This window comes from Saccostrea echinata, unplaced genomic scaffold (assembly GCF_033153115.1).
Source record: "Saccostrea echinata isolate AGI-Se365-2 ecotype Australia unplaced genomic scaffold, CSIRO_AGI_Sech_v1 ptg000009l, whole genome shotgun sequence".
Taxonomy (NCBI): domain Eukaryota; kingdom Metazoa; phylum Mollusca; class Bivalvia; order Ostreida; family Ostreidae; genus Saccostrea; species Saccostrea echinata.
The window spans coordinates 15,411,142-15,425,924 of record NW_026889758.1 but is presented as its reverse complement, the minus strand read 5'-3'; the positions used below and the strand labels follow the sequence as shown (position 1 = coordinate 15,425,924).

The window sequence follows — 14,783 nt, the reverse complement described above, 5'->3', positions numbered from 1 at the left end:
CTGCAAATAAAAAAATGTAATATATATGTATATCATATGTATTCTAAAAATACATTACTGCTTCCATTCTCTTCAAACATACAATCTACTATATCTGTTTTAACAAAGTTACGACAGATGTTCCCACCATTTAAAAACGTCAAGGTATCCACCTCGTATGAATTTACATGTAATTCATGACATATATTTAGATCATGATAACAAAATATGAAGTATTACTTCATTCAAATCAAATGATCAATAATTACAGTTATATAGCGTCTTCGATATAATATGTGACAAAATTTCAACATCTTATTGATATATGTGACCTCGAGTCAAGATCTCCATTATAAATATGTTTAGGTCAGGGACAACACCACACAAATGTTTGAATTCATTTTCATAAGGGTCAGAATATAATGTTTGGTGACAGACAGTTGAATAATATAAAAACCATTTTTTTCACCCCATTCAAGAGGTCAAATTTGACACAATTGTACCTTCTAGGTCTCCTACTTGCAATGGGAGATGCAATTTTTTCAAATTTCTTTGCATCTTTTTCTAACTTGAATTCTGGATCATCTTTCTTTAACATGACTTGTTCATTGTTCCCGTCTACAAAGTTGAATTAATAAAATTAAAATTCAGACACATTTCACCAGTATTAAAATTACTGACAACAGTACCTCTGTGGTGCTATACAGGAGAAATCTGCCAGCACACAGTTTGTGCTGATACAGAAACGGTTGACTCAATCAGATGTACAATTTATTGCAGTAAACAGAGGGGCTTGTTGCATATGATCTTTGAATGCAGATACTTTTCTTCAAGTATCATATGATAATAATAACCCTATCATCCATTCGAGAATCGCATGTGGTGAACATGCCTGTATACATTCACTTATGCTGAGCATGCCTATATAACATGTAACTTCAAATATGCTTAGCATGCCCACATACCTTCACATGCTGAGTATGCCTGCATACCTTAACATGTCTTCAGCATGCCTTTATACCTTTCCATAAGTTCAGCATGCCTGTATACCTCCACATGTGCTGAACATGCCTGTATACCTTAACATGTGCTGAACATGCCTGTATACCTTCACATGTGCTGAACATTCCTATATACCTTCACATGTGCTGAACATTCCTATATACCTTCACATGTGCTGAACATGCCTCCATACCTTCAGCATGCCTATATATATGTTAACATGGTCTAACTGTTCTGAGGACTCCTGTTTACCTTCCTCCTCTGTCTCCTCCTCTAGGTCAGTGCTGTCCTCATCAGTGATGTCATCCACGGTGTTGCTATATCTAGAAAGGTCACCCAGTGTTTTACGTTTTCTATTGACCAAAGGTTTCCTGTCGTCTAGCATCTCATTTGGCTCCCCTTTGATGACAAATGACTTCTTAGCTTTACTTGGAGTGCTTTTATAATCCTCCATTCTCTGAAATCAATGCAAGGGAAGGCCATTTCAATACTGTTGGTTAGAAATATTGGTGCATATATCAGTAGTTCATGTACTTAGTATGATACTTTGTACATGAACTATATGTTTAGCATTCATGTTGATACATTCATGTATTATTACACATTGTGGTGTTCTTGTTCATGTTGCATCCAGGGACTATAATTCAGTGCTTTTCTGAATATCTTATACCCATGCTGTAACAAACAGTCAACTGTAGCTGTCAAACAATTAAGACTAGTGAACTTTTGTTAATTTATTGTAATATTTCACTATAATGTTTCACCTGAACTTTGCGTTGCATTCGTAATATCTTGGACTGTCGAACTTTTCCAGCAACTGGAACAGCAAGAGGTTTTCCATCCTTGAAGTTTGTCAAGATCAAAGCAATGGTTTGCAAAGTCTTTCCAAGACCCATGTCATCAGCCAGTATTCCTAGATTTTACAAATACATGTAGTATTTCAAAATTTCACACAGTTTGTTGTTAATTGTTGGGGGACTTTACATCTAAAATTACCCTCTGAATGAGTCTGATTCCTACCTCCACAGACACTCTTTGGCTTGGTTTTGTTAATGTTCAGAGGTCAGGGCTCGACATTAACGCTTGTCCGCTTGTCCGGTACCAGTGAAAAAAACTTACGGACAAGTGAATATTGCCGGGCACTTGTCCGATTGGACAAGTGTATTTTAATGTAAAGAAGTCTTAAAATAATAAAAAGAACGACTGTTCATCTGTTGAAGGTTCATCGGTAAGGACAGAAGGCCAGAAGCAGTACATAAAAAACGAACTTCGATCCCGATATGGATCGCTATGTACCGGTAACCGAGTTCACACTCGATCGGGATCGAAGTTCACTAATTGCATACTACTGCAAAGGCATGACAGTTACGTCGAGTTACGAAGTTTAGATTCTGTTTGATGTTGACAGTTTCATTTGTCATTTGTGAACATTTATGTTGTTGTTAGGATAGAAAGTCTAGATGAAATTTTGTTTTTATGTATTTATCAATAACATCACGAATCAAGCACATGTAATGGACTTTATTTTAGTTTTCAAGTTGACAGTATTGTATCTTTATTGAACAATTTTCGGACAAGTGAAGTTGAAGTTCGGACAAGTAAATGTCTTGGTAACTTGTCCGAATGGACAAGTAGGAAAAAAAGTTAATGTCGAGCCCTGGAGGTGTGCAATTACAATCCCCTGATGCCCAGGGCTACTAATTTTAGAGGTCATGCAAGAAAAATTGAATTAACATAAGATTAAACTTTATTGCCAAATCAAGACATCCAATCTATTCTAATGTATATGCATTGTGTGTTGCTAGCAATAGTTGGTTCAGTAACAAATATGTAGGTGGTAACACTAAAAGGTTAGTGAAGCTCCAGAAGCTGCAAACAAATCGATTAATTATATATATAACAAGAGGCCCATGGGCCGCATCGCTTACCTGAGCACATTGGCTAGAGAAAAGCAGAAACCAGTTTAGTATTGAAAAGGTTAAGTGATCACATTCACCCCCCTTCCCCCAGGAAAGGGGGGGGGGGGGCTTGATTTATTCACACTTGAATCTACACCAACTGAGGATGCTTTCATATTTCTCTGACTAATCATGGCTTTAGAAGATTTTTTTCTGTAAGTTTGATTTTCTATTGTGGCCCTGTCCTACCCTTTGCCAACATGATTTGAACAAATCTGAATATAGATTGCATGAGGATGCTTCTGAATTAATATAACTAGTCATGGACTTGCTATTCTTGGGAACAAGATTTTAACAATATATCCTATATATTCTCATGTAAAACTTTGATCACCAATTATGGCCCCTCGGCCCTACAAACTCCTGGGGGTCATACTTTGAACAATCTTGAATGTAAACTACCTGAGGATGCTTCCATATAAATATGTCTAATCATGCCTTTACAGAAGATTTTTCATATGTATACCTATGTAAAAATTTGATCGCCCATTGTGGACCCTCCCAACACCCAGGGTCATGATTTTAACTAACTTGAATCTACACTATCTGAGAATGCTTCCATATAAATATCACCAATCATGGCTTTGCTGCTCATGAAAAGATTCTAAAAATTTTTCCTAGATATTTCTATGTAATACTTTGTTTACTCAGTGTGACCCCACCCTAGCCCCAGGGATTAATGATTTGAACAAGTTGAATATACACTACCTGAGGATGCTTCCATATAAATATTTCCAATCATGGCTTTGCTGTTTTTGAGAAGAAGATTTTTAAAGATTTCTTCTTTATATTTCTATGTAAAACTTTGTTCACTCATTGTGACCTCACCCTAGCCCGGGGGGTCATGGTATGAACAAACTTGAATCTACACTGCCTGAGGATGCTTTCATTTAAATATCACCAGTCATGGCTTTCTGTTCTTTAGAAGAAGAATTTTAAAGAATTTTCCTATAGATTTAATCGCCCAGTGTGGCCCCACCCTACCCCCAGGGGTCAGGATTTGAACAAACTTGAATTTACATTATGTAGGGAAGCTTTCACATTTGTTTCATCTATTCTGGCCCAGTGGTTCTTGAGAAGATTTTTAAATCCCCCCACCCAATTTTCACTATTTCTTAGTAATCTCCACTTGGAAGAGGGTGTAGCCTTTCATTTGGTCAAACTTGAATCCCCTTCATCCAAAGATACTCTGTGCCAAGTTAGTTGAAATTGGTCCAGTGGTTCTTGAGGAAAAGATGAAAATGTGATGAAAAGTTAACGATGACAACAACGACGACGACAGACAACAAACAAATTTTGATCAGAAAAGCTCAGGTGAGCTAAAAACTGACAATTCTCAACTTAACCATATTTTTAGGCTTTTAATTGTACATATATATAGGTGTTGCTGTTATTAAATTATTAAATTAAAAACTTCAGGCTAGTAATTTTGTAACTGCCACTAGCCCCTGGGCTATTAGGTAATTCTTGTAATTGCAAACACCTCGTGTACAACCTCCACAGACACTCTTTGGCTTGCTTTTTTTAGTAAATACAACATTAGTATTCCTACCTCCACAGACACTCTTTGGCTTGGTTTTGGTTGTGAAGATGGTCACAGAGTTGAAGTACTGTCCATTCTTGTTCTCCCAGAAAGGGGGCAGCTGATTCCCATTCTCTCTCTGAATCATCCAGTGCAGAGCCTGCTTCTGATGTTTATACATAGCACTGGATATTGCCTTTAAAAAGAGTTCTTTTTATATTCATGGATACTGTGAATCATTTTAATCTTTAGGGTTAAAATTTTACTGGTTCATGGGGACATTTCTATAAGTTATTCCTATGTATGGTACAACATGCTTATAAGAAGTGCCAGGAAAGGATGATTTTGCTTCGTTATAAACTTAATTTGTTAATTCTCAAAATACATGTATTTTAAAGTCACAGGGAATGAAAATCGCAGAAATCCGTCAATTCATTATTATTCCCTGCATGAACAAACAAAGAAAGTCATTTCATTGTTTATCATTGAAAGACAATTTCATTGTTTACATCTGTATAAATTACCTTTTTGTATAAAGTTGGCAATATTGAACTTATTGGTCCGTATGTTACATTGATTCAAACAGATTGCTATAAGGCCATTATTAAAAGATTTTTTTGTTTGATGTACTCTGGTCCACATTTTTTAAGGTGGGTAAATAGGTAGGTAGGATTTTTCCTTAATGTACACATTTACAATCCTCAATAAATCAAAGAAATTGACATTTTCAATATACATGTACATGGAACATGCAGCTACACATACCGGTATTTAATATCTACTGCAGTAAATATTTTCAAACTAAAGACTGTCTTTGACAAATGATATTAACTTTAAATATAATATGGACAATCTGTAATTCCCTGGAAACAAAAAACAAAAAATTCAAAGTATTAAAAAATATTCAGGTAGGGGTGATTTTGCCAGGTCGGTCATAGTGCAAACAAATCATTTTTTATTGTTGGCCAAAAATATGGTTATTACTAGTTTATTGTTAATGTAGTCATGATGGCAATATTTTTTTCATATGAAATAAAGGAGACAATATTTAGTGGATGTAAATATATTGTTTACCAATTCACTACTACACTGTACCTCTGTAGGTTCGGATGGAGTCGTTTTATCACCCTCATTCAAACTCTCAAATAGTTTGTCAAGTTCATTCTTCACCTTAAAAAAAGTCATTTTTACCATTAGTTTTTAAAAACGTAAAAGGAACAAGACTCAGAATATGATAGAAGTTGCTGATTGCAAGATTTCAACAAATTTGTGGAATAAAACACTTCACATAAATGCTTTGTTTATTTCAAAGAGAAATATAGAAAGTACAATGCAATAATTATTAACTTTTTGCATAAAATCATTACAAAATATTATATTTCATTTTTTTAAAGGACTATCAAAAATGCCTGAGCACTAGTAAAAGTGAAGAAACACTGTCCTGCTGGACTAATGCCCAGAAAAGTTAGTGACAAACCTTGACCTGCAGTGCTCCAAGTCACACTTACTATCCTAAATGGCAACCCAAAGTTTTTGGGGGGTTGCCATTAAAGAAATTTCTAGTTGCCATCAACAGATATTTCACTCACCATGGTGAAAACTTTTTGTGAATAACACATTTAGTACAGTGTATGACATAAGAGCAAAGAACAAACACTCATTTATGTACATATATGCCTTTTTTTTAAATCAAAGATTACTTATTACTGTGACTAAACAATTTACCATACTACAGGAACCACTTATGAAATATTGTTATTACATAAAACCACCCATATGATTGCACACAGAACACAAATGATTTTATCCTAGAATTAAAGTTAAATCCAATTAAATTGCTACAAGTTTGAGTCATGCAGGGTTGTGGATAACCACTTGCCCACTCGCAAATGCGAGTAAATTTTGCTGTGGGCGATTAGATATTAAAAATCTGGTCGCCCACATGGCGAACGATTTTTTCCGGAACATAATCACATTTCAGTTTTATATTTTATGTACTTTCAGTTTTTAAGAAAACGCTCTACTATCCTAGATTATTTGTGTTGCCTACAAGCATTTTATTCAAACATGTACGTGACTGAGATCAAACATGGCAATTTATCGAAGTGGTGAAATCTCCGTTAAACCTGTGATATGAGAGCAAATGTTTGAGATTGTTCTAATAGAAATATTGTAACAATCGGCTATGGTTGTCACACACTCCATCCGAGTAGTTATTCACTGATAGAATTTGAATTACCGTGTCAAATGCACACAATAAAAGATCGGGATCAAACTTCATCGCAGGTTGTATGTTATTTCTTATTTAATATGCCCCCTTGTTAAACCATAGATGCTTCAGTTATATAAGGTTAAACACTACAAAATGAACATATTATCGGATCGAAGTTTTTAGAAAAGAGAAAACATGACAAAAATTCATTTACTGCGAACATATCGATACTACGAATAAAAAAATCAATTAGAAAAATTTGGGATTTTTGTTGTTGTTATTTTTAATTGACTTATAATGTGGGCCCGTGAATCATCGTAGGCCCGTAAAAGAAGAAGGTACGGTTTTAGCTTTATTGTGCCCTAAAAATCTAATGTTTTCAAAAAGTTTTGAAACTGGATTTAATATTAGTTGAGTATATGACTGTGATAAATCAGGAAAGAATATGGCATGAAGGAGTACCATTCTGGAAATATGACGTCATCAATTTGATTCATTTCTCTATCTTAAACAGAAAATGCCTCAAAATGACTCATTTCAAGGGTTATTTTCCTTAAGAAAATAGTGTCCACAGCCATCGCCCACTTTAATTTTTGGATATGTTGTGTAAAATTCTTTGAAAAATCACATATCTCAAAATCTTTGTGGGCGATGGCTGTGGACAATATTATCTGAAAGAAAATTCCATTGAAAATTGGTGTCTTCTGCAACTTTTTAAGAAAATACGAAATTGCACAAGTTTATGACGTCACAATTAGCATTTAGAAGGTCATGAGAGAAAAATGATTTGTATGATCTTTTTGCATGGAATTTCAATGATTCAGAAAGCATGAGTTTTAATTTTTTTACACCACTTTCATTTTTAAGAAAAACACAGGGCAAGAATTGTATTAAAACCATACCTTGTTCTTTGAAAAGTTAGGAGCCCACATGGCCCCTAAGATTTCAAAAGTTAACCACAACCCTGCTCATGTGAGAATCAGGTGGAAACTTTGAGATAGGACTTTGTCAGCTGTTTGTCATGTTTACTTCATAACTATGTACCTAATCTATTAAACAGTTGCTGTTAATATTGCCAAAACATGATGATATGCAAGCAATATTGACCAAATGCTCCATTAACAAGGTCGGGTTTTAAAAAGTCTATGACATTTGGCAGTCGTTCTATACAGCATGATCAGCATGCTGTCACAACATTACGTAATCTCAGTCTTTGCGACACTTTACAAAGATTAAGGAATGTCTTCAAACTTTTTCTGGATAATTGTGGGAAAAAGTAATCTCGATCCTGATCATAAAAATGGACCATTGCCTTCCCCAGTGTTCTCAGTCGCGAAAATGCGAGTTAGTTTTAAGGCCTAAAAATATTAACAACTAGGTTCTCAGACCTGCCCGCATCTCATTCAACAATGTGCATCACCTATTTTTATCCTCAAATGAATAAAATAAAATTTCTCTCATGCGCTGGCGCAGCGCCAAAAAAAATCCAGAATCCCTGACCGCATTTTGACTGCATTTTGGATATCAGTAAAATGTTTGACAAACATCAAAATGATCCAGACTATTGGCCTAGTTAAAAATCGCAAACATGGCTGTCGAGTTAACAGGTTAAAGCATCAAGATTAAGTTTGGTCATGATGGCATTGATTTCAGTGCCAATTCATAAGGGAATGACTGTAAGACTTCCATGGTACAAAGTGGGGGTTTTTGAAAGTTTTTCCATGCTAGAACTCGATCAATAACACTATCAAAGGCTCCCTCAACCTTGGATCTTGGACGTCAGCAAGATTTGCACGTTTCATCTAGTGTGGGTAAACCAAAGACTGATAAATTTGACAATGTTTAATAAAATCATAAGTGCTGAAACACTCTTAGATTAGTTGTGTTACGTAAGAAATTGACCAGATGCATCACTAAAAGTGTTGAGTTCTGTAAGTTTAACACATGTCTACTGATTTTTAGGATGCCGTCATTTCATTACACCAAACATCAGAATGTAGAAGATGTAAGAGAAAAGAGAAAGAAGCAGGAAATAAACTATCTTGATTTCTACATTCAATGTTGAAGCACTACTGATTAAAAGTTGTTAGTTTCGAAATCATAAAAAAAATCAAAAATCCTGTGTCTGTTTTTATGAGTTAAAAAGGGAAAAATAGGCTTCCCTCCTGCATTTATTTTTGAGAAAATGACCTGAGAACCAAGTTATTTTTTTGGCCTTACTTCTAGTTGCAAAATTAATTTTTTGGTAGCAAATGTGACCATTTTAGTTGCAACTTGGACCACTGACCTGTTAACAATTTTGAGACCCTCTTTCATTTGTTTACATGCCACAGATGTCATTTTTTTAATGAAGATAAATTAAACGAACACAGTATCCTCTTAACATTTTTTTTCCTTTCTCTTCCTGTAAAATAACAAAGTTCTCGAGGCACCAAAAGTGAGCTAAGCAATCAGTAGAGAGAATTTTACCTCTGCTGGAGTTAGGAATGTTCTTCTGTTTGACACCACTCCATACATCATACCAGAATTCGGTCCTGGTGCTGAGTTCAGGGCCCCGCCCACAGGATCACTGGCCACCTTCATCCTAATACCACTTCTCTCTAACCTTGCAATGGTTTGCTGCTTGTGTTCTGGTCTGCCCCATAGAGTGATGTCTACTGGCATACTAAACTGGTTCTGACTCCCAAATGGAACTATTCTGTCATAATATTGGAATCAAATTTACCTTGTTTGTCTTTTTTTTTCTCTCACTTCACCTGAAATTTCTTCAATTCACACAATTTTTTGATAGCATCAGGTGTTTTAGATTCAGTTTCTTTTTGTCAGGTGAAAATTGTACATTCTTCCTTAAATAGTTTTGATCGTAACAAAGTAAGTTACCCCTCCAATCTGGCCCAACCACTGTCCATAATTGGTGCTAATGCTGCAGCCAGTTCTCGTTTAATGTGTCCTACTTGTTGACGGACCATATTGACCACTTTTATGGCATTTCTATCAAACTTATTTTGTGGTTCTCTCTCCAATGCCACCATCTCATTATTGTTCACCTACAAGTGAAATTAAAATCTTAAGTTAAAGCAGTGTATCAAACAATAATCAATCCCATTTAAGTCATGCAGTACACAACAGGAAGATTGACTATTTTTAGAACTGTTTTAATATGTTTAAAATAATTTGTAAATGATAAACTTACAATTCCAGTATAATAGCGAATCCCAACTATGTTACCACGGAGACTCCCAAACAGAACCTCGTCATCCAAATAATCATGACCCATCTCATCTTCTGTATCAGAATCCGAATCGGATTTGTTCCAGGGATCATAGCGGTACGGCAGGTAAAGCCACGGGGCTCTGGCTTCTCGTTCAGTCATCCATAAACGCTCAGCTTTGGGTTTTCTGGGACGTTTCCTCTGACGGGCCTAATTAAAGAATAAAACACTTCTGGTAAATTGTATTTTGTACAGATCATAAACAAATTAAAAAACATTATATATGCACCTTTAACCCATCCTCTGCAAAAAGTGCTGATATATCTACTTGTTAAAGCCAATCTGAAGATAACATATTGTCAAGTGTATAGTGTGCTCGTGTTTTGTGCTACATACAAATACCATATAATTTAGAGTCCGCAAGTATACAAAAGCTTCATAGCATAACTTGTGACATTATAGATTTATACTCACTGGCTGAAATGTTGCCCTTGGAAAAGAATTTTTTTTTGAATTCTGCCTGCTTGTCTGCTTGGTTCTTGCCATCTGAAGATAGATAAAATCCTTTTGCATGTGTAGTGCTTTTCATTTTTTCCTCTACTGATTCTTTCATTTTAACAAATGACTATTGAATATTCCAAGAATATTTTTGCATACACGTTAACCTACTGCAATGAAAAAGAGAGAGGTTCAGGCCTCAAAAGAGGTAGCATTGCCTGAGTTGTTTTATGCATTGATTTCTGTAAATATGGCCTTAAATGACCACTAAAATAATTAAACTCAAATATCAACTGCAATGAAGTAGACAAAAAAAAAAACATCTTAAGTTTGACATAAATTATACAAATATAATTATAAATATTTTTCATGCTCATCACTTTGGCTTTGATTGGCTGCTTAATTTAGCCTTTTAAAGGGTAATCTTTGTTGATATAGCCCGGAAGCAATAATTCTAAATGTTCATTTAGCTATCAAATACAGAAAATGATGACATTGTTTAATTCAGATCTAAAACTAGCTCGTTTCTTTCGCTAAAAAAATGGATTTCCCACAATGACTGAAAACGAAATTAGAGATGCAAAAAAAGTATTAAATAAATGCTGATTCCCTTTTTCATTTTTATGGACGATGTCAGAAGTTTTCATCCAGTTCTAGAATACTATATCTCCCTTTTTCTTGGTGGGGATATTGATGAAATTCGTCGTAACCAATGGAATTACGGAGATTTGTGCACTTGTCATTGTCAAACATGTGCTTGAAATCTATGAAATCATCGATACAAAAAAAGTATTCAGATTGCCGTCGGCCATCGGCCATTTGCCGATAAAAATTCTAAATGGCCGGAAAAAATAAAATTTAACTGCCAAAATGGCCTATAAGTTTAACACTGAACAGACATAATGGCCGATTAAATTCTGTATGTAAAGGCCGGTCATATTGGGTTTTTTTCATTCAGATCCTATCAATTTCTTTTACTACTTTCTGCAACAGCAGATTTCAACAGCCAATGACAGTGGGGTATCAGATCTTGATCACCAGATCGCTTCATGCTATTTCTTGTCACTGATATGCTTCCTTGCCAATATATTAACGTGGATTAGTGGACAAGTACATGCACCACCAAAGAATAAACTTCACGTGGAATACAATATTTATTTGGCAGCAAACACTTCAATTTAGGAATAAGTACACATTTGAATGACGTGAATGAAACTGAAGAATAAAAAAAACAAGAGGCCCAAGGGCCTTGAATCGCTCTTCTGATATACTGTACAACCTATCACTTTTATTTGAAGCCTCTAAGTATCCTGTATATTTAGATAAACCCTTGAAATTCCAATTCACACTCTGAGAACCCAAGATGAATCTAAGCCAATTAGTACCTGAGAGTTGGTCATGGTGACCTACTTATCACTTGTCATTCTCTGAGGACCCATCAACTAAGTTTGATGATTCTAAGCCAATTAGTACCTAAAATGTTTTTTTTTAATTATAACCATAAAATTCTATAAGTAAGTCAAAGTGACCTACTTTTCAGTTGTTGTACTCCAAGGACCCAAGATGCACCAACTGACAAAGTTTGATGATTCTAAGCCAATTAGTACCTGAAATATTTAATTAAAGCCATAAATTTTCAAAAGTAGGTCACGGTGACCTACTTTTCAGTTGACCTACTCCAAGGACCCAAGATGTATCAACTGACAAAGTTTGATGATTCTAAGCCAATTAGTACCCAAAATATTTAATTAAAGTCATAAATTTTCAAAAGTAGGTCAAGGTGACCTACTTTTCAGTCAACCTACTCTGAGGACCCAAGATGCATCAACTGACAAATTTTGATGATTCTAAGCTAAATAGTACACGAAAATATTAAATACAGCCATAAAAATTCAAGAGTAGGTCTCCGTGACATACTTTTCAGTTGTTGTACTCCACGGACCCAAGATGCATCAACTGACAAAGTTTGATGATTCTAAGCCAATAAGTACCTGAAATATTTAATTAAAGCCATAAATTTTCAAAAGTAGGTCACGGTGACCTACTTTTCAGTTGTTGTTTTTTGAGGACCCAAGATGCATCAACTTACAAAGTTTTATGGTTATAGGCCTCAAAATGTCTAAATTATGCCTATAAAACGCTTTGAAATCGAATGCCTGCAAAGTTCAAAAAGTAGGTCACTGTGACCTACTTTTTAATAAGTATGTTTTATGGCCCCAAGATGCATCATCTTACAAGATTTAATGATTCTAAACCTCTCAGTATTCGAATTAATGGCCTTAATTCTTTTGAAAAAGATAAGCCATAAAATTCAAAAAGTAGGTCAAGGTGACCTACTTTTTGGTTGACATACTTCGAGGACCCAATATACATCAACTGACAAAGTTTGATGATCATAGGCCTTGTATTGTTCAAAATATGCCTCTAAATCATTTTGAAAAAGAATGCCCGCAAAATTCAAAAAGTAGGTCACCTTGACCTACTTTTGAGTCAACATGATATGAGGTCCTTAGATGCATCAACTGACAAGATTTGATGATCCTAGTCCTTATAGTAAGCAAAATATCAACATTTTAATAAAATGTAATTTTTGGTCAACTTTGAAGTGACCTTGAGACCACGCCCTTTGCCCCAGGGTAAATCCCCGTGCAAATTTTAATCTACAACATATCCTCATCCTTTTATGTAAGTTTGGTGATAATCTGCCCAGTGGTTCTTGAGAAGAAGATTTTTTAGCAACGAGTACTTTTGTTTCTATTTTCCTAATTATCTCCCCTTGTTTAAGGGTCACAACCCTAGTTTTAGTATAAATGGGAGCCCTTGGGCCAAGGATACCCTGTGACAAATTTGACAATAATTGGCCAAGGGGTTCTTGAGTTATGGCCCATATTCTAAAAAGTTTACGCACACCGCACAAATGGCCATAGCATTAGCTCTTTGAGCCTTTGGCTCAGAAGAGCTAATAATTTTTTTAAAAAACTGAGAAAATCACACTGAAAGAGATGCGAAGATCTTGGAGTACATGGCTAAGCAAAAATCGGGTGAAAAGCATGACCCGCCGTGTCATAAAAAATAATCGGGTTAAGGGTCGGAAAATCGGGTGTAACCCGACGAAATCGGGCGAGTTGGCAACTATGGTGCCCCGTATACGAAACAAGTGCCTGTGGTTTATGGTTGTATGTTCGTTCGCCCTAAAATTTGTTCGCCCTTGATGCCGTTCGCCCTAATTCTCATTTGCCCAGAATCCAATCGCCCTAAAACTTGTTCACACATTGTCCATTTGCCCTATTTATATTGCAGAAAGTTGAATAATGAACCAATGGATTTTTTTTCAATAAATTATATGTACATTGGTACATAAATTGCACATGGGAAACAACAGGCGTATCATAGTAGTTTGATGAATTTTTATTTTCCTTCTTCTTATATATCATTTTTAAATCAAAGGTTTGGATTTTATGTGTGAAATTATCAATCTTCAGAGGTAAAACCTTGCTCATCTGCTGCTCAGCTCCATAATGGGCCTACAAGTATTAATGTCTCAGTCCTTTGATTGTTTTCAAAACATCACAGATTGTAAAAAAAACAAAAAAACATGGATATGAACCTCCAAATTACAGTGACATTATTAAGTATAATTAAACCAATTAAGCACGTAAAAAGCATTAATATCAAATTTGAATTATTTAATTAAGATTAAATTTTTTTAAAAAAATTACTGTAGCAACATTTGGAAAACAAGATGTGTTTGTGAAACACTGATGCCCCCGTATGGCAACTTACAGCGAAGGTTAAACTTTCTCAAATGCAAATCAAATATGTTGGTATCCAAAGTAAGGTATTGTCCTGAGAAAAATATACCTATGAAATATGAAAGCCCTAGCAGCAACCATTGAGAAGATATGGAAAAGGTTAAAGTTTTTCAAAAGTAAGTCAAACATTAAGGTCAAAGTCAAATGGTTAAAATTAATGGTGCCCAAGGAAAGACCTTCTCACAAGAAATACACAAGTGAAATATGAGATCCCTAGCACCAACCGTTCAAAAGATATGGCCAAGGTTAAAGTTTTTTCAAAAGTAGGTAAAACTCCAAGGTCAAGGTCAAAGGGTCAAAGTTGTTGGTATCAAAAGGAAGGTATTTTCAAAAGGATTACACATGTGAAGTATGAAAGCCCTAGCATCAACTGTTCAAAAGTTATGCCCAAGGTTAAAGTTTTTCAAAAGTAGATCAAAATCATAGGTCAAGGTCAAAGGGTCAAAGTTGTTAGTATCCAAATGAAGGTCTTGTCACTAGGATTATTGTGAAGTATGAAAGCCCTAGCACCAATTATTCAAAAGTAATGGCCAAGGTTAAAGTTGGGTAAAATTTTGTAAAACTGGGTCAAACTCCAAGGTCAAGGTCA

General features: G+C 35.2%; 1 protein-coding gene across 1 annotated transcript in view; it reads right to left on the bottom strand.

Moving 5' to 3' along the window:
* Positions 1-10,429, bottom strand: part of LOC133181861 (helicase-like transcription factor) — a 46,277-nt gene extending 35,848 nt beyond the window's left edge. The window contains exons 1-9 of the mRNA XM_061316498.1: positions 10,359-10,429; positions 9,867-10,094; positions 9,554-9,720; positions 9,143-9,371; positions 5,557-5,631; positions 4,492-4,657; positions 1,746-1,894; positions 1,234-1,438; positions 483-597 (exon numbers count right to left, since the gene is read on the bottom strand). Coding sequence (XP_061172482.1) covers positions 483-597; positions 1,234-1,438; positions 1,746-1,894; positions 4,492-4,657; positions 5,557-5,631; positions 9,143-9,371; positions 9,554-9,720; positions 9,867-10,046 — 1,286 coding nt within the window. The 5' untranslated portion in view covers positions 10,047-10,094; positions 10,359-10,429. The remainder of the gene's footprint in view (positions 1-482; positions 598-1,233; positions 1,439-1,745; positions 1,895-4,491; positions 4,658-5,556; positions 5,632-9,142; positions 9,372-9,553; positions 9,721-9,866; positions 10,095-10,358) is intronic.
* Between the last annotated feature and the right edge of the window lie 4,354 nt (positions 10,430-14,783).